Source organism: Chrysochloris asiatica, unplaced genomic scaffold (genome assembly GCF_000296735.1).
Source record: "Chrysochloris asiatica unplaced genomic scaffold, ChrAsi1.0 scaffold00116, whole genome shotgun sequence".
NCBI classification, from domain to species: domain Eukaryota; kingdom Metazoa; phylum Chordata; class Mammalia; order Afrosoricida; family Chrysochloridae; genus Chrysochloris; species Chrysochloris asiatica.
In genome coordinates, this window is record NW_006408634.1 from 2,925,406 (window position 1) to 2,949,180 (window position 23,775).

Consider the following 23,775-nt stretch of genomic DNA (forward strand, 5'->3'; position numbering starts at 1 on the left):
ATAATATCCATACACCTACAAGAAAACAGTTAATGCCATTATTACTCAAATTTATGACCCCCTATCACTAAAGCCAATGATGATAAAATTGAAGAATTCTACCAACTTCTTCAGTCTAAATTGATCAAACATGCAATGCATGATAATTAACTGGTGATTGGAATGTGAAAACTGGAAACAAAGAGGAAGGATCAATAGCTGGAAAATGTAGCCTAGGTGATAGAAATGATTCTGGAGATCACATGATAAAATTTTGCAAGACCCATGACTTCTTCATTGCAAATATCCTTTTTAAACAACATAAAAGATGACTATACACATGGTCCTCACCAGATGGAATACACAGGAATCAAACTGAGTCCATCTGTGGAAAGAGACACTAAAAAGCTCAATATCATCATCTAAAATAAAGCCAGGATCTTTGGAACAGACCTTCAATTACTCATATGAAAGCTCAGACTGAAGCTGAAGAAAATTTAAACAAGTCCATTAGAGCGAAAATATGATCTTGAACACATCCCACCTGAATTTAGAACTAATCTCAAGAACAGATTTGATGCATTAGACACCAATGACCAAAGACCAGAAGAGTTTGGGGAAGACATCAAGAACATCATACAGGAAGAAAGCAAAAAAAAAAAAGGAAAGCAAAAATGGATGTCAGAAGAGACTCTGGAATTGGCTCTCAAGCATAGAGAGATGCTAAACCAAATGAAAGAAATGAGGAAGTAAAAGAGCTGAACAGAACATTTCAAAGGACAGCTTGAGAAGACAAAGTCAAGTATTATAATGAAATTTGCAAATCTGGAGTTAGAAGACCAAAAGGGAAGACTATGTTCAGCATTCTCCAGCTGAAAGAATGGAAGAAAAACTCAAGCCTCAACTTGAAACATTGAAGGATTCTATAAACAAAATATTGGATGATGCAGAAAGCATAAAAAGAAAATGGAAGGACTGCACAGTTACTGCTACAAAAAAGAAATGGTCTATGTTCAACATTTAAGGAGGTAGCATCTGATCAAGAACCAATAGTACTGTACGGAAGGAAGACGTCCAAGCTGTACTGAAGGCATTGGCAGAAAAACAAGGCTTCAGGAATTGATGGAATACAAATTGAAATCTTTCATCACCCATCCATGCCAAGAAATTTGGAAGACAAATACCTAGCCAATTTATTGAAAGAGATCCATATTTGTCTCATTCCAAATAGAGGTGACCCAAGAAAATGCAGGACACATCAAGCAATATAATTAATATCACATGCAAGTAAATGTTTACTGAAAATACTTCAAAAACAGTTACAACAGTACATAGACAAGAGAATGGCCAGAAATTCAGGCCAGATCAGAAGAAGATATGGAACAAATGAAATCACTTCTGACATCAGATGGATGTCAACAATATCAGAAAGATGTTTACTTGTGCTTTATTAATGATACATAGGTTTTGTGACTGTGTGGATCATGACAAGCTGTGGATAACATTGTAAAGAATGGGTATTCCAGAACACTTAATTGTGTTCATGAGGAAGTTGTACATAGATAGAGCAAAACGTAGTTGCTAAAACAGAACAGGGTACACCAAGTGGTTTAAAATCAGAAAAGGTTTGTCCCAGGGTTATATTCTTTAACCATACTTATTCAATCTGTATGCTGAGAAGCTTTGATTATATTAAGAAGAACATGGCTTCAGGGTTGGAGGAAGACTCATTACCAACCTGCGATATGCAGATGATACAACCTTAGTCGCTGAAAGTGAAGATGATTTTATTTTACGGATCATACTTAAGTATGGTTTTCAACTCAATATAAAGAAAAGAAAAATCTGATGATTTTTCCATCATGATAAATGGAGAAAAGATTGAAGTTGTCAAAGACTTCGTTTTGCTTACATCCACTATCAACACTCATGGAAGCAGCAGTCAAGAAATCAAATGACCTATTCCATTAGGCAAGTCTGCTGCACAAGACCTCTTTAAAGTGTTCAAGAGCAAAGGTATCAGTTTAAGGACTAAAGTGCACCTCACTCAAGCCATGGTATCCTCAATAACCTCATATGCATGTGAAAGTTGGGCAATGAATAAGAAAGAGTGAATAAGAATTGATGCATTTGAATTACGGTGTTGGAGAATATTGAAAGTACCATGGACTGTCAGAACAACTAACAAATCTGTGTTGGAAGATGTACAGCCAGAGTGTTCCTTAGAAGTCAGGATGGCAAGACATCATCCATCATACTTTGGATATATTATCAAGAGGGACCAGACCCTAGAGAAGGACATCATGCTTGGTAAAGTGGAGGGTCAGTGAAAAAGAGGAAGACCCCAATGAGATGGATTGGCACCGTGGCAGCAGCAGTGGGCTCAAGTGTAACACTAATTGTGAACATGGGATAGGACCGGGCAGTATTTCCTTCTGTTGTGCATAAGGTCACTGTGAGTCAGAACCAACTCGATGGCACCTAACAACACACAGGCAAAGGGAAGCAAGAAAGGAAAGGGGGATAAAGGGAAGAATTGGGAAGAAGGAATACAAAGAAGGCTGAGAGGAACACCAGGTAAAAGGAACTCTGGGTGTTGCAAATAGTTAACACACTCAGCACTCGGCTGCTAACTGAAAGATGGGAGGGTTAAGCCCACCCAGAGGCACCTTGGAAGTGGAGACTAACAATCCAGCTCACACACACCAAAACAAAACAAAAAAACCCAACCACTGAAAACCTTAGCAAGCACAGTTCTACTACGATATGCATGGGGTTTCCATGAGTCAGGGTTGATGTGACGGCCACTTGGTTTGGGTGCAGATGGTGAATGAGCTTGTCTGTTAAGTCAAAGTTATGGGTTCAAGTCCAACTCAGAGGTGAGTTGGAAGAAAGATCTGGAGATAAACTTCTAAAAAGTTAGCCACTGAAACCCTTATCTATGGAGCAGAGTGAAGCACTGTTCTATCTACTCAGACACACACGGGGTTGTGATGACTGGGAACTGGTTTCTACAGAAACCAGTTTTTCTTTTTTAACATCAGTCCCACCTCACTACTGTTGAGTCCATTCTGACTCAGAGAGTCTCTGTGGAACAGAGTAGGACTGTCCCACAAGGTTTCCAAGGTTATAAAGCTTTAGGGAAGCAGACCACCTCATCTCGCTCCTGCTGAGTTTGAACTGCCGATCTTTGGGTTAGCAACCCAGTGCTTAACTTAGTGTACCACTAGGACTCCTCTTAAGCCCAGTGAGAACTGTGAAGTGTTGCAGTGGGTTAAGCACTGTGCTGCTAACCAAAAGGTTGACAGTTCAAACCCATCAGCCTCTGTGGGACCAAGACAAGGCTGTCTGCTCCCATAAACCTGGTATAGGGTTTCCAAGGAGCAGCTGGTGGGTGTGAACTCCTGATCTAGTGGTTCACAGTCCAGTGCTGATCCTGTAGAGCCACACCAGGAGTCCAGGGAAAGTGGAATGTTGGCAAAAATGAGGGAGATGGGTTGGCACAGCGGCAACACAATGGGATCAAACCTAACAATTGTGAGGCTGGCGCAGAACTGGGCAGTGTCTCATGTGTTGTGCATAAGTTCACTGTGATTCAGCACTGACAAGATCTGGACAGCTCCAAATAACAACGACAGTAGTTCCACCACCTGTCTGTTAGTTTGTCCTACCCTGGTGGATTACACGCTTCTCCGATACTGGTATTCCAAAGCTGTAAATCTTTTCAGACGCCGACTTCCACATCTTTCTCCTCAGGAGTGGCTGATGGGTTGGAGACAAACAAAAAAAACTCACTGCCACTGTTTCCATGCTGACTCATAGCGACCCTGTATAGGGTTTCCATATATAAGGCTGTCAGTCTTCATAGGAACAGAAAGCCTCATCGTTGTCCTAAGCAGCAGCATGTGGGTTTGAGCATCTCACTCAACTGGTCTGAAAGCTTCTAACCAGCAGATGATGGCAGAGAGCCCCTGACTCTGAGAAGGTGGGGCTGAGCGTCTGCAAGCTGGGTTGAGAACACATGGAGAAGTAGGTTCTAACCGAGGATTTGCCCCTTCTAGGCTGGGTCACCTCCACTTTCGGGCAATCCACAGTGGTAATACTAACATCGCTCTGGATTGAATGGTGTTTTTCTTCCCTCCACCCTGGTGCTGCAGGATAATATACTGGACCATAAGGTCGGTTTGAAAGGCAGGGTTGGTGGTTTGAATCCATGAGATGTTCCTCGGAAACCCTATACAGGGTCGCTGTGAGTCAGAACCAATTCCTGGCACTTACCAACAACAGCAACACCCCTCCAAAAAGTGTGCTGTAAACCCTAACCTCTAGGAGTGAGAAATGACTGAAAGGTAATGGGGTTTTATGCTGCATTATAATCCCATTTGGGACCAGGTTGCCTTTGTTATGCTAACGAGGTAGGATTAGTGTAGCTTGTGTCTGGAGTTAGTCTTTTACAAAATATAAAAGGATCAGATTCAGATGAGGGAAGATTGATGCCAAACACACCGAGCTCTCTAAGGAACCAAGAAACTGAACAGACGAGGTTCTTCCTCCAGAGCTAACAGACAGAAAGCCTTCCTCTCACCTAGAGCCGACACCCTAGTATACAGGATGTACCTGAAGAGCTTGAATGCCTATGGCAGTAATTCATAAAGTCAGCTTTCTGGCACGTCTTCCTGGAAACATTTACTTTCTTTGGTTTCCACTTGCTTGCTTTTTCCACCTTCAGTGACCGCCCCTTTCTCAGCATTCTTTCCTGTCTCTCTGGTCTCTTCATTACTGATTGCTATTATTATCTTGTTGTTCTTGTTGTAATGGAGAACACACACAGCGAACCACCAAAACCCAGTGCTAGCAACTTGATCCCGACTCATAGGACGGAAGAGAACTGCTCCCCAGGGACTCTGAGACCAGACATCTTTATGGGAACGGCCTGATCGTTCGTTCCCCTGTGGACCAGCTGCTGACCTCAAACTGCTAACCTTTCCATTAGCAGCTGAGCACTTAACCAGTGCACCACCAGGCTCCTTATGCACAACAAACAAAACTCACAGCTGTGTGGTCAATTCCAACACACAGCCATCCTGGGAAATACAAGGTTTCTAAGAAAGTAAATCTTGACGGAAACAGCAAACCATACACCATTCAAAAGCTTCTACAGATATAATCCAGTGACTGACTGGAATGTGTTGTACAAACATTCTCACCTTCCTTTTCTGAACCGTTCCTCCCCCGTTGGCATAAACTCACTGCCCACTAAGTTTCCTGCCTCATCTTCCTAAGTTACTGTTGTCAATTCTATCCCATATAGATAGTTCTTAAGCGAGCACAATGCTCAAGGTGGACGATGTCTACTAACTAAACTTAAATATTGTTTGCCTTTAAGATTATTTTTCATTTAAGGTTTAAAGATTATCTCAGGTCAAGAGTTTTGGGGGTTCAGACAGCCTCCCTGGCTCCAGAAAGTCTGGATTCCCTGAGAATTTGAAATTCCGGTCTGCATTTCCCCCCTGGGAAGACCGGGAGCCTCCTACATTGCTGGTTGGACTATAAATGATGTAACAACTATAGAAACAATATGGTGCTTCCGTAAATAGTTGGAAATAGAAATGCCACAGGAACCAACAAACCCACTCCTAGGCATATGTTGTTGTTGTTAAGCACCGTGGAGTCGGTTCCGACTCATAGTGACCCTGCATAGGGTTTCTGAGGCTGTAAATCTTTACAGGAGCAGAAAGCCTCATCTTTCTCCCATAGACAGCTGGTAGTTTTGAATTGCAGACCTTGAGGTTAGCAGCCCGATTCGTAAGCATTACGCTACCCGAGCTCCTAGGCATATAGGCGACAGAAATACGAACTGTGACCAGTATAGGTATATGAACACCCATGTTCACTGAAGCATTATTCACAATGGCAAAAAGATGGAGACAATGTAAGTGCCCACCAAAGGATGAATGGATAAGCAAACAGTACATACATATATACATACACACACAATGGAATACTACACAGCCTTAAAGAATACTGGATCAGTGAAAAATCTCATAATGTGGATGAACCTGGAAGACATTATACTGACTTGTTAGTCACAGAAAGATAAATATTAGTTGAGACCACTACTATAAAAAGCCAAGAAAAGGTTTGTGTGTGTGTGTGTGTGTGTTGAGCACAGTCAAGTCGGTTCAGACTCATAGTGACCCTGTATAGAGTTTCCTAGAAAAGACTGGTGGGTTTCAACCACCGACCTTGTGGTTAGCAGTCCAGTGTTTACCTTACAGCATCACACCAGTAGACACGTATAGACTTGGGTGAAGGCAAAGACAATGTACAGTGAGAGGGAGGTCAGCATGACATGACCAGAGCAGACACTGAGAGGCGCGTAAGAGTTAAATGTAACAAAACAAATGCTGTTACAGAAACAAAAACAAATGACACCGTCCTGCAGTGACAGTAATAACAGAAATCTCCATGTGGATACATAAGGAGCTCTGCTAGCGTAGTGGTTACGAATCGGGCTGTGAACCTCAAGGTCAGCAGTTCGAAACTACCAGCTGCTCCACGGGAGAAAGATGAGGCTTTCTGCTCCTGTAAAGATTTACAGTCTCGGAAACCCATGAGTCCATGGTACTTAACAACAACATATGTGGATACGTAGATAAACACAAAGGCTGAACAGGTGTGGGAAGGTGAATGGGACTTTCGTTGTTGTTGTTGTTGTTGTTAGGTGCCATTAAGTCGGTTCTGACCCATAGTGACCTTATGCACAGCAGAACAAAACACTGCCCGATTCTGGACCAACCTCACTACTGTTGCCATGCTTGAGTCCATCGATGCTGCCACTTGGCCATCTCATTGGGGATCTTCCTCTTTTTATCTGACCCTCCACCTTACCAAGCATGATATCCTTCTCCAGTGACTGGTCCCTTCTGACAATATGTTTGAAGTATGAGAGACAAAGTTTGGCCATCCTGGCCTCCAAGGAGCACTCTGGCTGCACTTCTTCCAACACAGATGTGTTGGTTCTTTTGGCAGTCCATGGCACTTTCAATATTCTCCTCCAACTCTACCCATGAGTAAATACAGATTTAACAGGATATTTTTACATCTGTATTTATTTATGCTAAGGAGCTCTGGTAGTGTAGTGGTTACGAATCAGGCTGCAAACCTCAGGGTCAGCAGTTCGAAACTCCCAGCTGTTCTGCCAGAGAAAGATGAGGCTTTCTGCTCCCGTAAAGATTTACAGCCTCGGAAACCCTGTACAGGGTCACTATGGGTCGGAACCGACTCGACGGCACTTCACAACAACAACAACATTTATATAGGCTACAAATACTTAACTATCCATGAATACAGTCCAGCAAATAGAGGTCAAATCCATGACAACATCTTAGCCAGAACCAAATATCTTGAGGGAACAGGTCGTTGGGCCTAAGGGCTCAGGACAATGGTCTTAGGGGACATCAGTTGGCAGAACATAGTTGACAAAGACAATGTTATATATCCTACTTTGTTTAGTAGCAACTAGAGTTTTAGAAAGGCATCATGAATGATACAGTGCAGGGTCAGAGAAAAAGAGGAAGAGCCCTAATGACATGGATTGGCCCAGTGGCAACATCAGTGGACTCAAATGTAGCAGCGATTGTGAGGTTGGCCCAGGACCCGGCAGTGTTCTGTTGCATTGTGCATAGGATCGCTATGTGTCAGTAATAACTCCACGGCACTTAACAACAACAACAAGGTTCTTAAAAGCTCGTGGGTGGCCCTCTAAAATGCAACTGTTTTTTTCCTGTCCAAAGCAAAGAAGAATGAAGAAAATCAAAGATACAAGGAAAACAATCCATCCAAAGAACAAATGGGGCTCATGAATCTCAGCCGCCACAACAATGAGACCAGACGAACTCGATGGTGCCTAGCTACCACTGCAGACTACTCTAAAGGGGGCTCCAATAAAGGGTCCTGGGCAAAGTGGGAGAAAACTGTGGAACAAAACTCAAAATCAGAAAGAAGACCAGGCTTACTGACGTGATAGAGACTGCTGGATCTTAGGTACCCTTCAGGTTTGGAACTGAACTCCCTCCCCTCCCCCATATCTCCACTTTTGTCCAAACACTAGAACAACCAGCCATAGGAGATGACCAGGGAAAAGCTTGCCCAGAAGGCAAGATGGGTTAGGAAAGAAGGAGGATGGAGACAGTAACCAGAGGGAGGAAGTAGAAACAGACCTTTACATTGTGAGGGCTGCAATCAATGTCACCAAACAAAATGTGCATGAAATGCTGAATGGAAAACCAATTTGCGCTCTAAACTTTCACCCAAATCACACTAAATTTTTTCTTTAAAAAAAAACACACTTCATAATGGTAGCTGGGCACCAGGCCTGAATTTTTAATAGTGGTTTGCCTTTGTCTCACAGGAATCTGGGTGGCGCAGTGGTAGGCACTGGGATGCTGACCAAAAGGTGGGTGGTTTGAACACATCAGCTACTCCTTGGGAGAAAGATGAAGCGTCCTCTTTCCTCTTTCCTCTTTCCGTGAGGAGTACAACCTTAGACAGCCTGTGGGGCAGCTCTCCTCTGTCACATGGGGTCTCTCTCCAAGACGGGATCATCTTGTCCCCAACAGTCACGGGTAGGGACCTCTGGCTCGTCCCATAAGCTAGTTCGTTTTCATTTGTTTTCTGTCTCCATTCATACTCTGGGTACCCTCATTGATCCAGATGCCAACGAAATTCCACATTTAGTGGAGAGCAGCCCAGGCTCTCCACTAAACTCCAGGAAAACAACAACAATGACAATAATCCACAACCATTGAGTTGATTCTCAGCCCTGGAGGTTCTGAGACTGTACAGCTGTATGAAAGCAGACTGCATCATCTTTCTCCCAAGAAGCCGCTGGTGGGTTTGAACTGCCCAATGCCCAACCCACAGTGCCACCAGGGCTCCTTTAGACGCATATATTGTATCTGCCACACCACAGTCCTTGTATGGGAATGCAGGCCATATACTGGACTGTAAGGCCATTTGAACCACAAGGTTGGCCATTCAAGCTCACCAACTGCTCCTTGGAAACCCTAGACAGGGTCGCTATGAGTCAGAACCGACTTGACAACACTCAACAACAACAACATAAATCAGGGCCCAGCAAACTATAACCCATGGGCCAAATCCAGCAAAGAATAGATTTTATATTTTTCTACTTATTGAGAAGGAAAAAAGCAATCAAAGAAGACTAGCATTCTGTGACGCTTGAATATTATAGGAAATTCAATTTCATTGTCCATAACCAAAACCAAACCCATTGCTGTGAGTCGGTTCTGACTTACAGCAGCCCCACATTTTCAATAGCCTCATATGCATGCGAAAGCTGGACAGTGAATAAGGAAGACCGTAGAAGAATTGATCCATTTGAGTTATGGTGTTGGAGGAGAATATTGAAAGTGCCATGGGCTGCCAAAAGAACCAACAGATCTGTGTTGGAAGAAATGCAGTCAGAGCGCCCCCTGGAGGCCAGGATGGCCAGACTTCATCTCTCATACTTCAGCGACTGGTCAGGATGGACCAGTCGCTGAAGAAGAATATCATGTTTGGTAAGGTGGAGGGTCAGAGAAAAAGAGGAAGACCCCCAACGAGATGGATTGGCCAAGTGGCAGTAGTAAGCATGGCAACAGTAGTGAGGTTGGCCCAGGATCGGGCAGTGTTTCCTTCTGCTGTGCATAAGGGTGCTCTGAGTTGGTGCCGACTTGATGGCCCCTAACAACAACATATGACAGAGAACTGTGCCGTATAGGGTTTTCTTAGCTGTAATCATTACAAACAGCCAAGCCTTTCTTCTGTAGCACCTCTGGGTGGATTCAAACAGTCAACTTTTAGGTTAGTTGCTGATGCTAAGTGCAATCCAATCCGTCTAGTGGATTTGAACTGCCAGCCTCGCAATTAGCAGACCACCATGGCTCCTTGCCAGCCACCTAGGGACCTTTTGTTTATAAATAAAGCTTTATTGGAACACAGTCATGCTTATTGGAAGCTATGTGTGCTCTGTGACCCCCTTAATGAGTTGTTGCGGTAGAGAATGTAGGGTCCAAAGACCCAAAATATTTACTGTTGGGTCTTTCACAGAAAAAGTTTGCTGGTCCCAGTCCTAGGTGATATTACTAATATCATCGCCATTTAATACCAGGCATAGTTTAATAGATATCTTGTGTTTAACAGTCTCTGGGTGGTCCTGGTTGTTGTTAAGTGCCGTGGCATCGGTTCCAACTCATATCGACCCTGTATAGGGTTCTCAACGAGCAGCTGGTGTGTTTCAACTGCCAGCCTTGCAGTACAGCACCTCATCAGGACTCTGGGTTGTATAAATGGTAAAGCACTCGGCTCCTAACCAAAACTAAACCACTTGTTGTAAAGTTAATTCAGACTTACATTGCCCCCACAAGTTACAGAGCAGAACTGTAACTTGTGGGGTTTTAACCAATTCCGTTGGGTTTTTAACCAATATAATCTTTTATAATGAGATTGCCAGACATTTCTTCCTAGGCATCTCTGGGTGGCTTTGAACTGTCAACCTCTTGGTTAGTGTCATTAGTTTTCAATGAGCTGATTCCTACTTGGGTTGATTTTGACTCCTGGCAACCTCATATTGTTGAGAGTAAAATCACTACATGCTGCCACATGCCGTCAAATTGGTTCCAACTCATAGTGACCCTGTATAGGGCTTTGTTGTTAAGTGCTATCAAGTCAATTCTGACCCATAGCCACCCTGTATAGGGTTTCTGAGGAGCAGCTAGTGAGCTTAAACCACCAACCTTGCAGTTCAAAAGCTTTGCCGCCTGGCGCATTAACCCACAGTGCCACACCAGGGCTCTGTATAGGGCTTTGTTGTTGTTGTTGTTGTTATGTGCCAGAGTCAGAACCGACGACTCCACAGCACATAACCAACCAACCAACCAACCGGGTTTCCGAGGCTGTAAATCTTTATGGGAGCAGAAAGCCCCATCTTTCTCCCGCGGAACAGTTGGTAGTTTCGAACTGTTGACCTTGCGGCTCGCAGCCCGATTTGTAACCACTACGCTACCAGAGTTACTTGTATATGGCTTTAGAGGCTGTAAACCCTTAAAGGAGCAAAAAGTCTTATCTTTCCCTTTTGGAGCAGCTGGTGGAATCAAACTGCAGACCAATGTATACCTCACTATGGTACCAGGGCTCCTTAGAACTAGTCCATTGTTGTTGCTGTTAAGAACCATAGAGTCAGTTACAACTCAAAGTGACACTGTATAGGGTTTCCAAGGCTTTAAAACAAAAACAAACAAACAAACAAAAAACTTAGCTTTTTAAGCAAAAAGAGCAAAGCCTATCCTCCTGCTGAGCAACAGGTGGCCTTAAACTGTCAACTTATCCCTAGGTGGAGCAAATGAATAGTATCAGCCAGTTGACTACTCACAAGAAGATTGGTGGTTTGAAAAAAAAAAAAAAAAAAGTGCCCAGGAAGAAAGACCTGGTGATCGACATCCAGAAAACCAGCCACTGAAAACTCTGCAGCACGCAGTTCCACTCTGACACACATGGGGGCGCCATGAGTCAGAACTGACTCCACAGAGATTGGTTTGACTTCAGACTTTGAAGTTTGACATACCCAAAATCAAGCTCCTGATCTCCCTCCTTACAATGCAATAGGTAAGCAGAGATCAGATTAGGAGTCCTGGTAGTGCAGAGAATTAAATGTTGGGCTGCTAGTCACAAGGTCAGCGGTTTACTCCCCCTCTCCCCCCCTCCCCCCACTGTTGTCACAGCTGGAGGAGAAGGAGGGATACTGGCATCTAGTGGGAGGAGACCAGGGATACTGCTAAACAGCCTACAATGCACAGGACAGTCTGCACTGTTTCACTTCACAGACATCACGGGTCTTTGCAAATCAGAGGTTTGTGGAAACCCTGCATGGAACAAGAAGTCTCCGGGTGCCATTTTCCCAACAGAACAAGCTCAATTTGTGTCTCTGTCACATTTTGGTAATTCCCACAGTATTTCCAACCTTCTCACATGGGTTGGGCATTGGACTGCTAACTGCAAGGTCGGTGGTTCAAACCCACCATCTGGACAGAGATGAGGCTGTCTGCTATGTTAGAGATTTTTGGAAGCCTTGTGTATTAGGGTCACTGTGGTTTGGAATTGACCCAGTGCAGTTGTTTTCTTGTTGTTAAGTGCCCTCGAATCGATTCCAACTCACAGCAACCCAGTATAGGGTTTCTAAGGGGCAGCTGATGGGTTTGAACTGCCGACCTTGTGGTTAGCAGTCCAGTGCTAATCCCTACAGCACCACACCAGGATGTTGCTCCCAGCAGTGAGTTTACTACACACTTAGTAGATATAACTTTTCTATGCACTGGGACATTTTAAAAAATTCGAACGACTGGTTTCCTTGCAACATTCTCTTTATTGCAATGGTCTAGCACTGAACCCTGAATATTTCTAAGGGATGCTTGTTATTAAGTGCCATTGAGTCAGTCCCAACTCATAGCAATCCTGTACAGCGTTTCCGAGAAGCACATAGTAGGTTTGAACTGCCGACCTTGTGGTTAGCCATCCAGAGCTTTTCCTACAGTGCCACACCAGGATTCTGACTGCCTAGATCCATCCCAAAATACCAAGGTTAAGGCTGCAAACCCCGCTGTCTTCTCCTCCTCTGATGCCCCGGTAATTCCTGTTCATTGATTTTCACTAATTCTTCTGTTCCCTCCCTAGATAAACCACCTCCAGTTTCCCTTAGTCTTCGGGCCACACAACACCAGTTGTCACTTAAATCAGCTCATGTCAAGCCTAAAGGGTCCTGGTGCCATAATGGTTACAGGTTGGGCTTTTACTTCCAAGGTCAGCAGTTTGAACCCACTAGCCACTCCATAGGAGAAAGATGAGGCTTTCTACTCCCATAAAGATTTATAGCTTCTGAAACCCTATTCAGAGTTGCTTTGAGTCAGACTGACTTGATGGCACACAACCACCATCACCGTGTCACTCCTCAGCTCAAGAACCTTCAATGGCTCCCATCTCAGAGAGAAAAGCAATGTATATGAAAAGGATTCATAGGAGCCTGTGAGGCTGGGATCCTGTACCTCTCTAAGTATACCTCCTATTCCAGGACCCACTCACTCATGGTGCCTCAGACACTGGCTCCCCAAAAGAGTTCAAACACACAGGCGGTGGCTCCCTTAGGGCCTTTCTTTGCCTTGGCTGTTCCCACATGGCTCCGTCTCCCACTCCATTCAGACCTGCACTCAACATCGTCTCCTCGGGGACTCAGTTCTCTCCAACTTCACGCAAACACCCGGGACTTTCCCTGTCTTCAAGCATTGTTGTTGTTGTTAAGTGCTGTTGAGTCGGTTCCAACTCATAGCAACCCTGTATATGGTTTCTAAGGAGCAACTGGTGAGTTTGAACAGCCGACCTTGTGGTTCAAACCGACCTTTGGTTCAGGGCCTTACCCTGCAGCGCCACATGGGGTTTATCCACCTTCCACCAAGAGATAGCTCTTCAAGCCATACACCCTATTAAACACCCTAAATGTGGTGTTTCTTGATCTCTCTTATTATCTTGTTATCTACAAGGAGCCCTGGTGGCATTGTAGGATAAGGATGGAACTGCTAACCACAAATGCAAATCCACCAGCCGTTCCAGGGGACAAAGATGAACGTTTCTGTTCCCATAACTATTTAATCTCGGAAACCCTACACACAGGGTCACTATGAGTTGGAACTGACTCGATTATTATATGTGGAATCCATGGTGGCACTTTGGGAAAGCACTTAGCTGCTAAATGAAAGGTTAGTAATTTGAACCCGCCAGGGGTTCCATGGGGCAAAACAAAAAACATCTGACAAGATGACAGTTTTGGAAACCCTTTGGGGCAGTTTTCTGCTCTGTCCTAGAGGGTCATTTTGGATGGGAACCAACTTGGTGGGTTTGGTTTTTGGGTTTAGTGATGGGTAGATGGAAGTTCTCTCTCGACTTGTCCCTTCATAGCTGGGCGATGGTGGGCAAGTGGCTTAGCCTCTCTGAACCTCAGCTCATGAGACCCACTTCATAGGATTAAATGAGATACTAGCACTCCTTGATGGCTGGGTTGTTTGCTATTACTAGCTTCTGCCGTGAGCCGGCCCTTGACTCAATTCGACCCCATGCACAGCAGGACCAGTTTGTTGTAATCAAACAGGTTTTCACGGGCTGATTTTCAGAACTAGCTTGCCAGGCCTTTCTTCCTAATCTTAGTCTGGAAGTTCCACTGAGATGTGTTCTGTATCACACAAGATGGGCGGTGGTTGTGTGTGAGGTACCATGGCTGGGTGTGGCCAGCAGTTTGCCCTCAACTAAGGAGTTAGGAAAATCTGCTGCACAAGACTTCTCTAGAGTGTTCGAGAACAAAATGCCAGTTTGAGGGCTAAAGTGCACCTGATGTAAGCCATGGTATTTTCAATAACCTCATATGCATGCGAATGCTGGACAATGAATAGGAAGACCATAGAAGAATCAGTGCATTTGAGTTCTGGTGTTGGAGAAGAATATTAAAGGTACCATGGACTGCCAGAAGAGCAAACAAATCAGTGTTGAAAGAAAGACAGCCAGAATGCTCCATAGAGAAGCCATAACAGCAAGACTTTGTCTCTCGTACTTACGACATGTTATCAAGAGAGACCAGTCCCTGGAGAAGGACACCATGCTAGGTAAAGTGGAGGGTCAGTGAAAAATGGGAAGACCCCCAACGAGACGGATTGGCACAGTGGCAGCATCAATGGGCTCAAGTGTAGCAGTAATTGTGAGAATGGCGCAGGACCGGGTGGTGTTTCGTTCTATTGTACACAGGGTCGTTATGAGTCAGAAAGGACTTGATGGCACCTAACAATAACAAGTAGTCTGACCCCACCAGAGGGCTCTCAGGAGAAAGGTCTGGTGATCTTCTCAGTAAGTCCCAGGCTTGAAAAAACTATGGAGCAGATTGACTCAATGACAAAACTTTTTCTTTTGTTTTGAAACGAGACACGAGGGACTTTCAGTTTGGTGCTAGAGGAAGGAGCCCTGGTGGCGCAGTGACTATGCACTTGCTCGCTAACCAAAGGACCAGCAGTTCAAGCCCACCAGCCTCTCCATGGGAGAAAGATGTTTCAGTCTGCTTCCATAAAGTTTTCAGCCTTGGAACCCCTCTGGGCAATTTTACTGTGTCCTATAGGGTCACTATGGGTTGGAATCGACTCGACGGCACTTAACAACAACAACGTAGGGTCATTGAGTTCTAGTGTGGCACTGTGGGTTTATGCGCTGGACAGCAAAGTTGGTTTGAACTGCAAGATCTGTGGTTCAAACTCACCAGTCACTCCTCACAAACCCTATACAAGATCGCTATGGGTCAGAACCAACTCAACAGCACTTAACAACAACACAGGGTCATTACCAGTCAAAAGCAACTTAACAGCAATGGGTTTGGCAAAGGAGCTTTGATAGTGGCTAGTCCCATTCCCTAATGATGCAGACACAGGCTGTGAAGCTTAGGGAGGTGAAAAGACAGAAGTCAGACAACGAGTCAGAAACACAGTAAGACTGGAACTCCTGCTTTCTGCTTTCCAGTCTAAGGCCTGCATGGTAGAGGTGTAAGAAACGGCAAAGCTGGGATTATGGGGGAGAAGAAGCAGGGGGAGACGAGGGCCTGAGAAGTTGAGACTAAAAAGAAACACAGGAATCTAGGTAGAAACAGGATAAGACAAAATACAAATGAAATTGAGGCAAGAGAGTCAGTCAGGGGAGCTGAGAACCCTTCAGATCAAGAAATGAAAAATCTAATTACCTCCATGAACAATTGCCCCCTTTCCCCTGAGAACAGAAGAACTGGATGGTGCCCAGCCACATTACTAAACATCTTCATTAGAGAGTCTATGGCAGAATCCTCATCAAAAGGGGCGGGGGAGGGAAGAAAGTACAGAACAGAATTTTAATTTATCATGGAATCCAGATTTATGAATCCATAGAGTCTGGATAAAGAACTGGATGGTGCCCAGCTACACTACTAAACATCTTGATCAGAGTCTATGGAAGAATCCTGATCAAAAGGAGGGAAAATACAAAACAGAATTTTAAGTTATCATGGAATCCAGACTTTATGGATCCATGGAGGCTGGATGAACCCATAAAACTATTGCCCTGAGATAATTTTTGAACCTTAAACCAGAATTATCCCCTGAAACCTTCTTATAAACACACAATACTTTAGCTTAAGTAACAAAGATTCCTGCCTTGAGCATGCTCTTTTAAGAGTTACCAAAATTGACAAAAAGAACTCAAAATATTAAAGAGGAAACTTAGAGACCGTGAGCTTACATTAATGGGGGAGGAACTACTTAAAGAAGGATAGTGACAATGATTGCACAATTTGAGGTAGACAACCAATGGGAGTGATGCTGTGGTGCTGTAAGATAAAGCACTAGACTGCTGACCTCAAGGTTGGAGGATCAAACCCACCAGCCTATCCTTGGAAACCCTCTACAGGCGTGCTATGAGTCAGAACTGACTTGATGGCATATAATTTGGAGAACTAGAGCATGTCTGAAAAACAGAATGACTGAAGAGAGGGGGAAAAGCAGGAATGAAGAAGACGGTGGTTGTAGGGACTCAGAGGGGTAGGATCAGGATGTTGGAGTTAGTCGTCATTGAACTGATGATTCTCATTCACCGCGATCCTATGTGTGCAAAGTGGAGCTACTCCAGTGTTCCATGGTGACTGTTACTAAGTTGTCATCAAATCGGTTCCAACTCATAGAAACCCCGTGTAGGAATTCTGAGGAGCAGCTGGTGGGTTTGAACTGCCGAGCTTATGGAGTGCTGGTGTGGCACTGCAGGATAATGAGCTGGACCGAAAGGTCGGTGTGAACCATAAGGTTGGTGGTTCAAACCTACCAGCTGCTCCTTGGAAACCCTATACTGGGTGGCTATGAGTTGGCATTGACTCCACAGCACTAACACCACCACCTTCTGGTTAGCAGTTTAATGCTGACCCTATAGCACCACACCAAGCCTCCAAGACCCATGGCTATGATCCTACAGAAAGGAGTTCTGGTGGTGTAATGGTTCAGTGCTTAGCTGCTAACTGGAAAGTGGGTGGTTCAAACCCATCCAGCATCTATCTCCACAGGAGAAAAGACTTGGCGATCTGCTCCCCTAAAGATTCCAAGCCAAAAAATCCACTGTCGTTGAGTCAGTTCTGACTCACAGTCACCCATAGGACAGAACAGAACTGTCCCCATAGAGTTTCCAAACCTGGACATCTTTACAGGTACAAACTGCCACAGCTTTCCTGTTTCTCCTCTGGTGGGTTCAAACTGTGGACCTTTCTGTTAGCAGCCCAACACCTGATCCAGTATGCCACCAGGGCTCCTTATCCCCCCAAAGATTGTTGTTAAATTCTGTGGAGTCGGTTCTGAGTCATAGCTATGCTGTATAGGGTTTCCAAGGAGCTGGTGGGTTTGAACTGCCGATCTTGTGATTTACAGTCCAGTGCTGAGCCACAGCACCACACCCCTAAAGATTACAGTCTAGGAAACTCCAGGAGCAACTTCTATTCTGTCACATAGTAAGAATCCACTCCACAATCTGATGGAAGAAGATGACCAGGTCTTTCTTCTGCGGTACATTTGGGCAGGTTTGAACTGCCAACCTTTTGGCTAGCAGCAGAGTGTTAAAGTATTTGTGACATTCAGGGACTCCATAGGGTCAGAATGAATGGTCTATGGTCTCAGGGGACAACAAGGTCAATCAGCAGTAACAGAATCCACAAAGACAATGTTCTGCATCCTGCTAAGGTGCAAACTCCTTGAGGAAAGAAGAGTGATGGAATGGAAGATTTTTGGAAACAATGGATCCATGGACTCCTGAGCCACACCAACATCAGTCTCCAACTCCCAGAGATCAGAAGAACTAGATGGTGCCCAGCTACCCTACCAACTGCACTGGAAGGGGCCACATTAAAGATGCTGGATAGAGTAGGGTGAAATGTGGAACAAAACTCAGAATGATTAAAAAGACGAGGTTTACTGGTCGGATAGACTGATAGAGCTTGAAGGTCTGAAAATGAACTTACTACCAAGGCTCAATATCTAGACAAACAATGTTGTTCAGTGTCTCCTAGAATCAGTTTTGACTCATAGTGACCCTGCATAGGGTTTCTGAGGAGCGATTGGTGGGTTTGAACCTTTGACCTTGAGGTTAGCAGTCCAGCGTCACACCAGGACTGAGGCCAAACAACAGACAGGTCTCTAAGAGGCACAAGAACACTAGGCAGGAGTGATCAAAAGGCAGCATTTACCCACAAAGTTCAGAAGTGTTAGGTTCTAAAGAAGGGGCACCAGAAATGACGAATGCAAGGAGGATGTGAGGATCCCAGTCAATGAGATAAAACAAAATGTGTGTGAATTGTTAATGGAAAACTGATCTACTCTGAAAACCTTCACCCAATTCACAATAAAAAAGTTAATAAATAAGTAAATGTTCTTGTGTTGTTACGTGCTGTCAAGTCAGTTCCAAATCATAGTCACCCTGTATAGGGTTTCCAAGGAGTGACTGGCAAGTTTGAACTGCCAACCTTGGGGCTCAAACCCACCTTGTGGTCCTGCGCTTATCCTACAACACCACACTAGGACTCCAAATAAGTAAATAAAGGGGCCTAAGAGATTGTTTTGTTTTGTTTTGAAGATAAATAGTCCAAAAAGGCAGACACAGTGTTTAGGAGACACCCAAACTTCTGTGAAGGGTAATGGGAAAATTCTGGAATGGTGATGGTTGAACACGCTGAATATAATTAATGCCATTGAACTGTACATGTGAAGATTGCAAGGGTGCCATCCCCTAATAATAATGACAAAAGACAAATGGTCCAAGAGAAAGAGGAAGGGCCAGAGGTGTAGTGGGGTGCACTGAGGCAGAACACAGCAACTCTGCAGTACAGGTGGAATTACCTCACGGTGTTCCTGTGGCTGTCAGTCTGTACAGGAGCAGACAACCACATCAGGCTCCTGCAGAACCACTGGAGGCTTCAAACCACAGGCCTTCCAGTTAGCAGTCCAGTACTTAACGCACTGTGCCACTAGGGCTCCTTCTAATGAGACAGAGGGAGCCCCAAGTGCAACAAGGCCAAGAGAGAGATTTAAGGGGTTGGATGGAGAGGGGAAAAGGGGCGAATGAAGGGCAGTGGAGGTCAGAGGGCTCTGATGTGAGAATGCCCCCCTCAAGGGCAGAGACACAAGGCACGGGGCGTGAGTGGGGGGCTCTGAGGCAGAGGACCCCAAAAGAAGAGCCAGGAGAGGAGGGGAGAAGGGTTGAAGCATGAATGGGGGTTCTGAGGGACATGAATGGGGGGCTCTAAGGAGCGTTAATGGGGGGCTCTGAGGCAGAAGACCCAAAAAGGAGAGCCAGAGGAGGAAGGGAGAAGGGTTGAAGCATGAATGGGGGTTCTGAGGGACATGAATGGGGGGCTCTAAGAAGCGTTAATGGGGGGCTCTGAGGGGCATAAATAGGGGGCTTTGAGGGGCATGAATGGGGGCTCTGAGGCAGAAGAGGGGGAGGTAGGGAGAAGGGTTGGGAGTAAATGAGGGGCTCTGAGGAGCGTGAATGGGGGACTCTGAGGCAGAGGAGGGGGAAGAGAGTAAATGGAGGTAAAGGAAAGCTCTGAGGGGCGTGGATGGGGGGCTGAGAGGAAGGAAAAGCATCAGGGGCCTGAGTGAGCAGCTCCTAAGCCCCAGGAAGCCTGGAGACGCCCGCCCCCTGCCCGCCCCCCTACCTTCCAGACAGCAGATCCTCCAGAGGCCCGAATGGGTGAGGCCACCGGGGTCCTTCTTCTCCGAGGCGCCCCCTGGCCCGCGGTGGGGGGGCCCGTCGTCGCCGGCCGTGAGGTTGGTGGTGTTACAGATGAAGGCGCGCGTGTACAGCCAGTAGTCGGTGCTGATGGCGATGGTCATGAGCCCGAAGGCTGCGAAGGCGCCCACGGTGGTCAGCAGCACTTGCACCCCCTTCTCGCACCACAGACCTCGCTCTTCGTTCCAGCGTTTCAGCGACTCCAGCTTGACCACGGGCAGCCGGGGGGCCGTGGGCCACCACCGGGGCAGCGGGGGTGGGGCCGTGCCGGCGGCTGGGGGGGGTCACAGCGCAGGCAGAAGAGGGGGCCCCGGGGCCGGGGCCTGCGGGGCTGGGGAGGGGGCGGCGTGGAGGAGGCGGCTGTTGCCCGGGAAGGGGGTCAGAGGACGGCCATGGTCTCCGGCTGGTGGGGTCCAGGGAGCGAGATACAGGGGTTAGGCAAGAAGGTAGACCTACCTCCCCCATTCCCACCGCCAAAAATCTATTTCCTCTGTTCAACAAACTGCGCCCCCTCCTCTTTCTCTAAAGAAATCTTCTCTAACGTCTCTCCTCTGGCCATAATAGTCTCCCCACCAACTCCAACCTAAAAATCAAACCTAGTGTCATGGGATTCATAGTGACCTTACATAGGGTTTCCCAGAGATAAATCTCTACAGGAGCAGAGAGCCTCATCTTTCTCCACTGGGTTTAAAATTCCCACCTTGGAGTTAGCAGCCCAACGCTTAACTCACAGTGCCCCCAAACCCAAGCCGAACTCACCAGTGTCAAGTCAATCCCCACTAAATGACCCATTTAGAGAGTTTCTGAGACTGCAGCTCTTTAAGGAAGCAAGCAACCCCATCTTCTACAGAGCTGCTGGTGGGCTTGAACTTCCCACCCCAGGGTTAGCAAGCAGCTCAGTGTCTAACCCACCAGGGCTCTTAATCCCATTCAGAGTCTCCCCAATATGCCCCATGGGACACTCTTATTAGTCTTTCTATCCACCCCCCACCCCCAACTCCACTGCTCATAGAATCTGGGTAGCCATTCTCACTCCAGCCTCCAATGCCTCCCTCAAGGAACCCCACAAGAAGACCCATTCTCTCAAAAATTTCCGCCCTTAAGTCCCACCTCTTCATTGACTATATCCTCAACTCATGAAACAGCTGTCCCAGTCTCCCCAACTTTGCCTCAGGTACCTACATAATTGAGGAATCCCCCACCACCACCACATCCTTGTTCCTCCACCCCACTGTATGTGCAGTGAGGAGGCCAAGGTCACCCCAAGCTGGGAGCCTTGGTTTTTTCCCTTCTTCTTCCTGTCCCTGGAATCTCTTAACTCTAAGAGATTCTGGGGTAAGAAGCCTAAGAAAGAGTGGTGGACACAGGTACTGGACACGTACGGAGAAAGAGGGCTGGGCCCTTGGGCTTCTATTTTTCCCCTACAATTACTTCTACGTCCTCTCCTTAAACCCACTGCCAGCCACCGCACCCCTATGGGACAGAGCTAAACTGCTTCTTAGGGTTTCTGAGGCCGTAAAGCATTACAGAAGCAGACTGCCTAGGTCTTCTCCCACGGAGCAGATGGTAAGTTGGAACCACTGACCTTGTGGTTGGCAGGCGAACGCTTAACCCAATGGGTCACCAGGGCTCCCCCTCTGTCCTCTACTTAAAGAGGTGGGGGGAACAGTTATCTCACTCTTCACACAGTTCAGAATAACCATGGTACTACCACCACCATGAAGTGTCTCTGGTGGTGCAACAGTGAAGCGCTTGGCCGCTAACCAAAAAGTCAGCAGTTCAAACCCACTCAGTGCCTCTGCAGGACAAAGACCTACTAATCTGCTTCCATAAAGATGACAAGTCTAGGAAACCCTGTGGGGCAGTTCTACACTGTCACACAGGGTCACTATGGGTCAGAGTGGACTTCATTACATACAGCAATAACAACAGCATCTGACCATTTATCAGGCTTGGGACCCCTGGCCCTCACTTTGACCCCTATGCTCTCAGGTTAACACATTCAGCTGCTAAATGAAAGGTTGGATGTTCTAATCCACCCAGAAGTACCTTAGGAGAAAAAGGTCTGACAAGCTCTTTGCAAAAAAAGAAAGAACTAAATAAAATAGAAATCAGCCCTGAAAACTCTATGGAGCACAGTTCTATATAGGGTCTCCACAAACCAGAATTGACTTCTTCACAGGCAACTGCTTTGTAATTCGAACAGAATAAATAAGAAATGCCGATTGCCCCACATCCCACCTGAGAAATTCTGATTTAATTGGCCTGGGGTGTGGCCTGAACATTTAGGGTTTTAAAAGCTCTCCAGGGGATTCAAATGCGCAGCCAACATCAGAGCCACTGATTGAGAAGAATGCCTCTATTTCTACCACATTCTCTCCAAGCGCCCCCACTGTCTCCTCTCCTACCGTCCCTCCTCCATCCCCTACTACGTCTTCTACCCAAGGAGAATCCCCTACAAGGCTTCCGAATCGTACCCTGACTATCTCTGAAACTTAGAAAACCCCAGCAGAACAGTACTTCCTTCTCCGTGAAGAAAAAACAGCCTCCTATTCTTAAGGCTCTTTTCCTGCAGACCCCCAAATACCTCTCCATTCAGAAATCTCCCCATCTCAGACCTAAACTCTCACTTCTAACCAAGAAAATACCCAGTAGGTTCTCACCCCCCCCACACACACTTTTCTGCCTTTCTTCCAGTTCCCACTGCCTCCAAATCCCCTTCAACACACACAGCACCCCCTTCAGATTTAGATCCTGCCCCCCAGCTCACCTGCCAGTTCAGGAACAGCACCGTTCAACCCCACTCTCTCTCCACCTCACTGAGAACCAACCCTCCCTCCTGTTAAATCCGAAAGGGTCCCTTTACTCTTACAGCTTCCTCCACCCACTCTAGCTCACAGCATCTCCTCTCCTCAGGAAAACCCCCTCCATGGCCCCCACGGACTTCCTTCCTTGGGAACACCCCCACTTCTGCCCTCTCCCCACTAGTTCATCTGTGCCGGAACAGACAACGTAGCATCTAACGTCTTCAAAATGTAGAAGGAGCCCCCAGGAATTGTGCCCCTCAGAGAAACATCACCCACAAGACTACAAATCTCTTCCCAGTTAAGGATCATTTCCCACTCTGCCCCCCATTCATTGCCTCTTTCCGTGGGCACCACACCCCCAACCCTGCCTTTTTCCATGGCCCCCCCAGCCCTCCCTCTCCGCACCTGTCCCGTACATGCCTGCCAACACCACTCTCTGCCTTAGACTTCTTCCCCCCAGAGCATCCTAGAGTTAAGAACATTGAAACCTTCTGAAGAGAAAGAAGGAGAAATCTTGGGTCCCAGCACAGGGTGACCTTGGCCCCCTCAGTTTCATTCCTGCCTCCACTGCCCCTCCACCCCACCCCATCAGCTGGCCCTGCCTGGGTCTGGTCCCAGGAGGGGCTGTTGGGAAAGGTTGTCTGGAGGGGGTGTCCCCATGGCAACAGGGCCTAACTGGCCCACACGTTGCCTTCCCTCCCCCACTAACATACTCCCCTTACCACAGGCTACCCCTGGTCAACACTCAGGACCCTCGCATGCCCCCCTAGTCCCTGTCCCCCTCTGCCCGGCCCTCTTTCCTCTCCACAAGCTGAGATTCCTCCTCTCTAGATCCCGGGCCTTTTTCTTGCTCTATGTGCACCCCATCACCACCAGCACCTTCACCTCCACTGTCTTAGCACATTCCGGCTCATGTTGGGGTGAGCCTGTGACCCCAGAGTGTACTCCTTACCCCTGCTGGGCCCCCCACAACCCAGGGTGAGAGGGCAAAGGAGTATTTAAGGAGGGAAATTCTGCATATTTTGATTTGAAGATCTTTGCAGCTTGTTGATTTGGGGGGCTGTCTGTTTATCTTTGAGGGGGACTCTTCAAGTCCGCAGAAGCATAGCAAGAA

General features: G+C 46.5%; 1 protein-coding gene across 1 annotated transcript in view; it reads right to left on the bottom strand.

The window, feature by feature from the left end:
* The window catches only part of CACNG8 (calcium channel, voltage-dependent, gamma subunit 8), a 35,038-nt gene extending 11,959 nt beyond the window's left edge, over positions 1 to 23,079 (bottom strand). Inside the window, exons 1-2 of the mRNA XM_006868319.1 lie at positions 23,067 to 23,079; positions 19,781 to 20,128 (exon numbers count right to left, since the gene is read on the bottom strand). Of these exons, the coding sequence (XP_006868381.1) occupies positions 19,781 to 20,128; positions 23,067 to 23,079 (361 nt within the window). The remainder of the gene's footprint in view (positions 1 to 19,780; positions 20,129 to 23,066) is intronic.
* Between the last annotated feature and the right edge of the window lie 696 nt (positions 23,080 to 23,775).